We start from the raw sequence: 8,454 nt of genomic DNA, 5'->3' as shown, positions 1-8,454 counted from the left end.
GTCTGTCTGTCTGTCTGTCTGTCTGTCTGCCTGTCTGTCTGTCTGCCTGTCTGCCTGTCTGCTTGTCTGTCTGCTTGTCTGTCTGTCTGCCTGTCTGTCTGCCTGTCTGCTTGTCTGTCTGCTTGTCTGTCTGTCTGCCTGTCTGTCTGTCTGTCGCTGCCCTCCTCGGACAGTGGCCACCAAGCGCCAGTTCCCGGGCCACGTCGTCACCGCCTCCCTTCGGCAGCCGGAGTACCTCTATGACCAGTACATTCACCGGACCGGCACGGCATTGGTCCACCTGCTTGAGGATGATGGCGGCTTCCTCTGGGAGCACAACCACGTCTTCTGCAGCAAGTGCGTTCTCTTGAGGACCCCTCCCCGTTCTCCTCCCCCGCCCCTGGCCATGGCCATGGGTGCCAATCTGCCACCCCTAACCTCCTCATATCCCCCCTCCGCCTCCGACGCGCGTTGCCCCGTGGCTCAGAATTTCGGGCTTCGACTACGACCATTTGTTCCACGAATTCCTGCTCTTCTGCATGGATGCCGAGCAGCTGGCCGCGTTCTGGTCCGCCTGCACGATGAAGGCTTGGCGCCGGCTGGCTCAGTCGCTGGAGGATGAGGCCAACTGTGCGGCTCTCAGGGCGCTCCTTCCACCGGCCGAGACCCTTCGACCGCCACGCACAGGTTCGCACTCCGGCACTTTCGCCTTTCTGCCTCCTCCTTTCTCTCTTCGCCAAACGCCTTTGTCCTTTGGCCCGGCCCTGACCACCCTCTCCCGCTTATACGCCGGCCCCAGGCTCCGGATCTAGCTACGCCTCGGTGGCCGCTCTGGCCGCCCAGCGCCAGTCCTCTCCGGATCTTTGCCCGCTGGCAGCTCCTTGCTCGCCTCCCTCGCCGACGCCCGCGCCCGCGCCCGCGCCCGCGCCCGAGCAGCCTCCACCGATCAGTGAGGATCGTCAAAATGGGGCTGAAGTAAACCCCCCCAATAGCCCGATCAGTGGGTCCTCCGCCCCCGCCACAGCCGCAGCGGGTGAGGCCGGCGGCGAGCCCGCCGAATTGGCCCTGCCGAATGTCCACCTGCCTGGTGCAGAGGACCCCCTCGGAGGGGCCCCCCTGCAGGCAGCCCCGGCAATCGAGCCGACTGTCCTGCCACCTGCCCCGACGTCCAGTCCGGATCTGGTGCCAGTGCAAGCCCCTGCCGATGAGCCGGATGCCAGTCCGAACGCCTCGCCAGTGTCGGAGCTCGCTTTTCCCGGGAGCCTCGTGTCCCCGCCGGAGCCCACGCCTGCCACTCCACGCGGCTCAGGTCCTACGCCCGACCCGCCAGCTGGCCGGCAGGCCGATTGAGAATGGCCCCCCCCCCGCTGTCTCTTCGCCCACAATAGATATTATACACCCACATGACTCGCATGTGTTCGTCGGCTCTGGCGGATGCCGCCGGAGGGCTTATCGCGCTCCGCAATGGGGCCTCACGGGCGAGGGGGGCGGAACTGCCAATGTATCTCCGTGTCCTGCTCTTGAGCCCCCGCCCTGGCCAGCGGCGATGCACCGCCGCCAAGTCCCCTCTCACATGCACTGCCCCCATGCCCCTCTCTCCCTCCCTCCCTCACCGAGCCCTGTCCCTCGCCCCTCCTTGCCCCTCCCCCCCCCCTCTCTCCCTTCCCCTCCTGACCAAACGCCTGGGCGCGTGCTGCTGGGCGCTTCCAGCCGCTGTTCCTCGGCTGTCGGCCGCTCGTCCTGGCAGGGCGACCCAGACCAATCATGGCGGCCGACGAAGCCGACATTGCTGCACACCGCCACCTACTCGAGCAGCTGATCCTCTCACTTGGCTCGCCGCAATCGGTCTTCTCTTCGTGCGTTGGACGCTTGCACCTTGGATCGCTGCCCGCTGCCCCCGGGTGTTGACAATGCCCTGACCCGTGCCACTCGTAGCTCTGCTGCCCCGCAGCCGGACACCTTGATCCGGGCAGAGGGACACTTTTGCCGGATCTTAAACCAAGAGATTGCCCGCGGCCGAGGCCTACTCCTCCGGCTGCAGGAGTATTTCCTTGTACGTCTGCCGGTGATCTTCCTCGACCGGCCCCCTCCAGCCCGTGCAACTGACCATCCTGCCGCAATGGTGCGCATCAGCCTGGCTCCGCCGGATGGAGCATCCCTCCTCTGCCCGGCGCCGGCGGTCTCTCTTCGGACTTGGATGCACCAATCGAGCCGAGTGCCGTTGTCCCGGCCACCCTGAAGCCCTTCCTCTCGGTGGCCGCCGCCGCCGCCGCCTCCGCCGCCGCCGAGAACTCGCCCCTCCATGCTTGGGTCCAGCGTCTGCATCAGCAGCAGCCACTCTCGCCGCTGTCCTGCTGGCTGCTGGGCTTTGACCGGCAACGCTGCCCCGACACGGAGGGCCTTGCCCCCCGGGAGGAAGGCCTTGAGGGCTTGACCTGTCGGCACTGCGGGGCGCTGGCGGTGGTTCCGTCAGTTCGCCCGGCGAGCGATACCCGCATGGCCGACATCTTGGCATCCACCCGGTGCCAGTTGCGCGTGCGCAGTCGACACGTCGATCGCCTGCGCCAAGTCCACCTTTCTACCTGCCCGAGCCGGGAGCACTCGGCCGACCTTCAGGGCGTGGGTATGTCTGCCCACTCGCTCCGCTCGGGCGGAGGCGGTTCCTTTCCCCCGCTGCTTCCCTCTCTCTGTCTCTCTGTCCTTCTCTTTTACCCCTCCGTGCCCTGTGCCCTTCGTCTGTCCCTTTCTCACACGCGCACCAAGAGGATCTCGTTTCGTTGCTTTTCTTCGTCAGCGCTCTGTTCTGGCGCGTGGCCGAGGGCAGGGCATGCCTCGCCTCCCCGACTCGGCGGCCGGCATCATCGGACTTTGGCTGGATCGCCACGCGCGGCCTGCCGGGGCTTCTGTCGTCGGCCGCCGACCGGCGCCCACCCATCTGTGACGACCCTCAGGCAACGCGCCTCTCGGATTACCTGGGGCTTCATATGTCCCGCCAGCCAAGCGCATGCCTTGGATCTGACGGCGATGACATGCCGCCGCCGGTGCATAGCCAGACGTTTCTGTGTGTCTTGTGCTGCCAGGTTCGCGGGAAGTGGCTCTTTTCCGGTCGGTCCATCCCCCCGGCTGCCAGATCGGCCGCTGGTGGGGAGGACCACACGAAGGGGACTTCGGAGCCGCAGCGTCTTTTTGATTCGCATCTCCGCCCGGCTTCGGGTGTGGAACGTGTCGGGCAATTGGCCATCCAAGCTCGCCTGGCCCGCATCGACGATGACCCTGCTGCGACGAAGCCAGCCCGGCCCGTGGATCATGGCCCCTGGCTGCCCTTCGGTTGGGCTGTGCCCGAACGCGATGCCACCTCCTCCCTGCCCGGCATTCTGCCCTTCGACACGGACAGCATCCTTTATGGCGGTAGCCGCAACACTGGAAAGGTCACCGCTGGCAAAGCCACCACTGTGGCCCTGCCGTCCAGGCGCCAGGTGCGTATGTGTGGCACTTTCTTGTGCACTTTCTTGCCCTGCCTCGTGATACTGACACGCACGCCGGCACGCGCGCGCGCGCGCGCGCGCGCGAATCACTCTTCCTTTCCTCCCGCTGGACAGCGGCAAAGTTTAACTCGCTACCGACAGGCAGCCCTCAGCCTCCGTGCGTTTGCATTGCGCTGTCCCAGCCGTGAATCCTTGGCCATACTGACCTCGCCTTGCTTTCAGCCGATTTCGACCCGGTGTTCAGCCATGCCCCCGGGTGCCCGCTGAGACTTCCGGCCCTACACACGTTTGCGGCTTTGTCTGCCGATGTGGTTGTCGATGCTCGGATTGATCGGTCCGCCCTGCCCCTCGGCGAGGGTGGCTTGCTTCTCCGGGATCTGACTTTCCAGCCAGCTGAAGCCACGGGGGAACTCCCAGCCAATGAGGTACGTGGTTGACCGATCAATGGCGAAGAAAGGGGAAGCCTGCGAGACCCTTGCCAGCTGCGGATGCATGCTTTGCCGGCCACTGACCTTTTTTTTTTTTTTTTTTTTTCTTGGCCCGCCACCCGAAGCTCCTGACCCTGGTGTCGGAAATGCAAACCGCCCGCACGGGTGGCGGGGTGTGACTGGCTCTCGGTCGAAAGGGGGAAACCCGAAGAATGGACAGCCCTCTGTTGCTGCGTTTTGTGCGAGGATTTTTCTATTGTACACACGGGCGCGCTTTCGCGCCCGAGGAGAGGGGACGGCGCGCGATGAGCAGGAGGAGAAGCAACGGGGGGAGGGGAAGATCAGCGGCACAATCATCTTGGCAGCCATGTCCCGAGGGCTCCCCCGAGGAGGAGTAGGGAGAAAGGAAACAAGGTCAAGGGGGCACTCCGCTGCACGAATTGGCACAGACAAAGGGCCAAGGTGGACAGGAGAGGAAAGGTACATGCGGAGGAAGGGGAGGAGCGAAGGAGGGGGAGAGGGAGGGGGCGGAGGGGCAGCAGGACGGGATGGCACGGTCCATCGGACGGGGGAGGAAGCCTCAGGAGGACGGAGACTGCGGGGTGGTGAGCACCGGCGGTGGCTGGGGGACCGTGTACGAGTTGTCATTCAGAGCGTAGATCGAAATGTTCCCGGAGGAGGTCTTATCCTGGGCCGAGGTGCCGATATACCGGATGAGCAAGGCTTGCGGTCCCCTCCGGCAGATGGGGGCAATCTTGTTCTTCTCATTGGTGTTGTTGAATGTCAAGATGCTAAGGCCCTTTTCCAAGTAGAAGAGGGTCACCGTGCAGTCGCGGTTGATCACCAGGAAGGCGTCAAGGGCAACCTTGACTGGAGACACACAAGGAAAGGGGTGTGAATCGAGGCAAAGGAGGGGGCGGGGGGGGGGGGGGGGGGGGAGTGAGTGGGTGATGGCGTCCTTGGGAGGACAAACAAAGGGACGGCAGGGGAACATACTCGCATCGACGATCGGGTTTTGGAAGATGATCGGCGGGTGGTCCAAGGGGATGCCATGATGATCCACGCGGATGGCAAAGGTCTCAAAGCAAAGCAGAGCACAATCCTCGAAGCCCAGAGCCGCGATGGCCTGAGGAGCGGGGATTGGAACTGGGGCCGCCAGTGTTTGCTCCGGTGGGGGGAAGGAGATGAGTCGGTGGGCCTCTTTGTCACTCTGGCGGTGGGGAAGTGAGACCATGCGGCAGGGGGGCCATATCGAGGGGATACATGCGCATTAGACGTGACAGGTGACAGAGGGGCGAGGGAAAAGGCTGGGAGAAGGCCGAAATGCATGGCCGCGCACCTGCCCCAGGATGAATTGATCCCGATGCGGACTGAAGACAATCGGCTCGCCGCGCTGGGTGGCGCTGTCCAACAGAAGGGCAATCCGGTCGCGCCGGTCTCCGGACACAATGTTCGAAGGGTGCCCCTGGGAGGAGATCTTCTTGTACTCCGGCCCGAAGGAGCTAATGGTCTTCTCGAGCATGAAGCGACTGTATGGGGCCGGAGCCCACCGGCAGATGGTGATGGTGCGTCCACGCCGGGCGATCAGGAAAATCTGGCTTCCCTGGCGCTCTACGAAAGGAGAAGAAACGAAGGAACGAAGAGAAAGAAAAGGGACAGGAGCGGGGAGCCAATGACACGTATGTTAGTTTGGGAAAAGGCGAAAAATGCCCCGGAGGCGGTGTCGTGGTGAGAGGGAGAGATTGAGAGATTGAGAGAGATTGAGAGAGAGAGAGAGAGAGAGATTGAGAGAGAGAGAGAGAGAGAGATTGAGAGAGAGAGAGAGAGATTGAGAGAGAGAGAGAGAGAGAGAGAGAGGTTGAGAGATTGAGAGATTGAGAGAGAGAGAGAGAGAGAGAGAGAGAGAGAGAGAGAGAGAGAGAGAGAGAGAGAGCCCGACAAACGCACCGATGGCGATGTGGTCCACACCGCGCCAGCCGAGGAACTTGGTCACGCGAGTGTGGGCCTCAAAGCCGGACTTGTTGCCGATCTGAGAGGGGAAGGAGTGGATGTTGTCCGGCGTCAAATCGGCCAGATCGTAGATGCAAACGCTGCGCGACTTGCCCGACAGGGAGATCATGATTTGTAGGTCATTGAGGACAAACAGCTGCCGATAGGGGCGCTCGCTCAGGAAGGTGGTGCGCTTCTCCCGGGTGGCCGAGAAGTCCAGACACACAAGCCCCACATCCGATCCGAGGAAGAGGATCTTCTGCGATTCCCACACATCGCCGCACAGGAAAATGTCCTTGCGCAGGGTGCAAATACGCTCCATCACATATCGCGTTGAGCACTCGGCCAGGTTGAGCGGCGGCCGCACGCTGCTCCGCGTTGACACGGACCTCTGTGGCCCGGCGCGCAGAGGCTTGGTGGCAACGCCGCGCTCCAGGAGGTCGAAGATGGCCGAGTTCAGGTCGAAGTTCTATGCCACAAAGGGGCGGAAGAGCAACGAGGGTCAGGAAAGCGCAACCGGGGACACCGGAGAGAGACCGGGAAAAGAAGGCCCCAGAGAGGTGAGGGAACCGGCGAATGGAACGCACATTCCGACGAAGGGCCTCGACACTGTCCTCGCTGGAGAAGCCGGCATTGCGCATGGAAGCGATGAGCCGGGTCATGTCCTCCGAGGACTGGGGAGTGCGAGGGGGGAGAGAGAGAGAGAGAGGGAGGGAGGGAGAAAGAGAAAGAAGGCCAGAGGGGGCGGACAGGCAGCCGGGACAAGGGGCAGCCGTGTTAGACAAGGGCCAAGGGCCAAGGGCCAAGGGCCAGGCAAAGGGTGGGTAGAGCTCGAAGCAGACACCGGCAGGGTGGGCGGCAGAGGGGAAGGAGGAGTCATACCGGCGGCTCGCGCTTGCTCCCGCGCGAGGCTGCATCTCCGGCGCCCCCGTTGTCATCACCATCCGTGGCACTGGGCAGGGCGGTGGACACCGGGCGTGTGCGCAGGGTCTTGGCGACATCCTTGCGCACATGTCCCGGGCTGGCGGCGGCGGCCGAGTCCGTGGCCGTGGTGCGCTTCTTGCCGCTGGCCAGGAAGTGCTCGTTGACCATGGCTCGCATGAGAGGTCGCTCTTCGTCAAGCCCGGTGAGGAAGGGGTGACGGAGAAGCTCAGCCGCCGACTGGCGCTTCTTCGGGTTCTTATTGACAGTAGCCTGGATGAAGCTGTTGAAGTCGGAGGACCTGCGCAAGAGGAGAGGGCGGGAGGGCGGGAGGGTATGTGTGAGGCGGGGGGGGGGGGGGGGGGGGGGGGGGCGGCAGAGAGGGGCGAAGGAGGAGTCGAAACAGAAGCCGAGCATCATACCACTTGGACGCCTCGGTCAAGGTGGGAGCCTTGTTCTTGGGGATGAGGAAGAGAGCGCGCATCGGGTGCAAATCGAACAGGGGCGGCCCGCATTGGGACAACTCGATGGCCGTGACACCAATGGACCAGATGTCGGCCTTCTCATCATATGGCGAGGTATTCTCGTCGGCTTGGATCACCTCGGGTGCCATCCAGTATGGGGAGCCGATGACGGACTGCCGCTTGGACAGGGTGTTTGTGAGCTTGGCACTGACGCCGAAATCAGCTATGGGAGGGTGAGAGGATGGGGGATGGGGGGGGGGGGGACAGCACAATGGCAGTGTGAGGAGAGCCACAACCGGAGTCAGTTGGGATAAAGCTGGATTGATGGGAGCCGAGAGAGAGAGAGAGAGAGAGGCAGTAACATGGCCACGGACCAAGCTTAACCACGCCGCTGTCGGTAATCAGAAGGTTGCCACCCTTCAAGTCGCGGTGCATCTTGCCAAGCGAGTGGAGGTACTCAAGACCCTAAATGAAGGAGAGAGTCAGTTGAGGATGCTGGCAGGTGATGGAGAGAGAGAGAGGAGCATCGAGGCAGGGAAAGAGAGGGGGGGGGCGAGAAGAGACGCACGGAGATGGCGTCGTGCATGATATGGCGAATCTGCGGCTCGGTGAAGGGCTTTTTGGAGGCACGGTAGATGGCCTCCAGCGAGCCGCCCGCGCAGAACTCCATGATGATCTGAAAGGACACCCAGCGAGGGGCAGGCCAAAAGAGCAGGTTAATGCCGGGGGGGGGGGCGGGGGGCGGGGGGACTCCAGCCAGCATGCAAGGGGCCTCGAAATGGGATGGCCGGGTGCGCACCCAGAGCTGATCGGTCGGAGCGCTCGGGTTGAAGAGGAAGCTGCCGAGGTAGCGGACAATGTTGTTGTGGGTGCACTGACACATGATGTTGACCTCATGCAAAACCGGGCGGATATCCTCGCCCGGTTCTAGGTCCACGATTTTGATGGCGGCCAGCGAGTTGTTGGCCAGCACGCGCGCCTTGCGAACATGACCGAAGGACCCCTTTCCTACACGCTCGAGCAGCTTGAAATAGGGGGTGGGGTCGCGGTTGAAGAGATCTGCCGGGGAGGGAAAGGGCAGGGCAGGGGGATGTGGACCAGCAAGCAGGAGGTTAAGATTGACAAGCCAGAGGCGGGCAGGAGAAAGGCGCGCATGTGTATGCGAGGGGGAGAGAGAGAGGGGGGGGG

The 8,454-nt window shown here is 63.2% G+C and overlaps 3 protein-coding genes across 3 annotated transcripts in view; 2 read left to right on the top strand and 1 right to left on the bottom strand.

Moving 5' to 3' along the window:
- Positions 1–1,383, top strand: part of H696_00293 (hypothetical protein) — a gene marked incomplete at its 5' end in the record, with an annotated part of 14,564 nt that extends 13,181 nt beyond the window's left edge. Inside the window, 3 exons of the mRNA XM_009494141.1 lie at positions 174–336; positions 467–666; positions 779–1,383. Coding sequence (XP_009492416.1) covers positions 174–336; positions 467–666; positions 779–1,329 — 914 coding nt within the window. The 3' untranslated portion in view covers positions 1,330–1,383. The remainder of the gene's footprint in view (positions 1–173; positions 337–466; positions 667–778) is intronic.
- A 259-nt stretch (positions 1,384–1,642) lies between these two features.
- H696_00292 (hypothetical protein) lies at positions 1,643–4,123 on the top strand. The gene is made up of 7 exons (XM_009494140.1): positions 1,643–1,835; positions 1,915–2,032; positions 2,113–2,602; positions 2,743–3,455; positions 3,579–3,621; positions 3,687–3,889; positions 4,018–4,123. The coding sequence occupies exons 1-7, from the start codon at positions 1,744–1,746 to the stop codon at positions 4,069–4,071; spliced, it is 1,713 nt and encodes a 570-aa protein (XP_009492415.1). The 5' UTR covers positions 1,643–1,743; the 3' UTR covers positions 4,072–4,123.
- The window catches only part of H696_00291 (STE/STE20/KHS protein kinase), a 4,583-nt gene continuing 252 nt past the window's right edge, over positions 4,124–8,454 (bottom strand). The window contains exons 2-11 of the mRNA XM_009494139.1: positions 8,066–8,325; positions 7,835–7,942; positions 7,641–7,731; positions 7,225–7,489; positions 6,764–7,103; positions 6,469–6,555; positions 5,840–6,350; positions 5,232–5,503; positions 4,889–5,102; positions 4,124–4,762 (exon numbers count right to left, since the gene is read on the bottom strand). Of these exons, the coding sequence (XP_009492414.1) occupies positions 4,473–4,762; positions 4,889–5,102; positions 5,232–5,503; positions 5,840–6,350; positions 6,469–6,555; positions 6,764–7,103; positions 7,225–7,489; positions 7,641–7,731; positions 7,835–7,942; positions 8,066–8,325 (2,438 nt within the window). The 3' untranslated portion in view covers positions 4,124–4,472. The remainder of the gene's footprint in view (positions 4,763–4,888; positions 5,103–5,231; positions 5,504–5,839; positions 6,351–6,468; positions 6,556–6,763; positions 7,104–7,224; positions 7,490–7,640; positions 7,732–7,834; positions 7,943–8,065; positions 8,326–8,454) is intronic.

Source organism: Fonticula alba (assembly GCF_000388065.1).
Source record: "Fonticula alba strain ATCC 38817 unplaced genomic scaffold supercont2.1, whole genome shotgun sequence".
In the NCBI taxonomy this organism is placed as follows: Eukaryota; order Rotosphaerida; family Fonticulaceae; genus Fonticula; species Fonticula alba.
The sequence above is the reverse complement of the archived record's forward strand: the minus strand, read 5'-3'. Positions and strand labels throughout refer to the sequence as shown.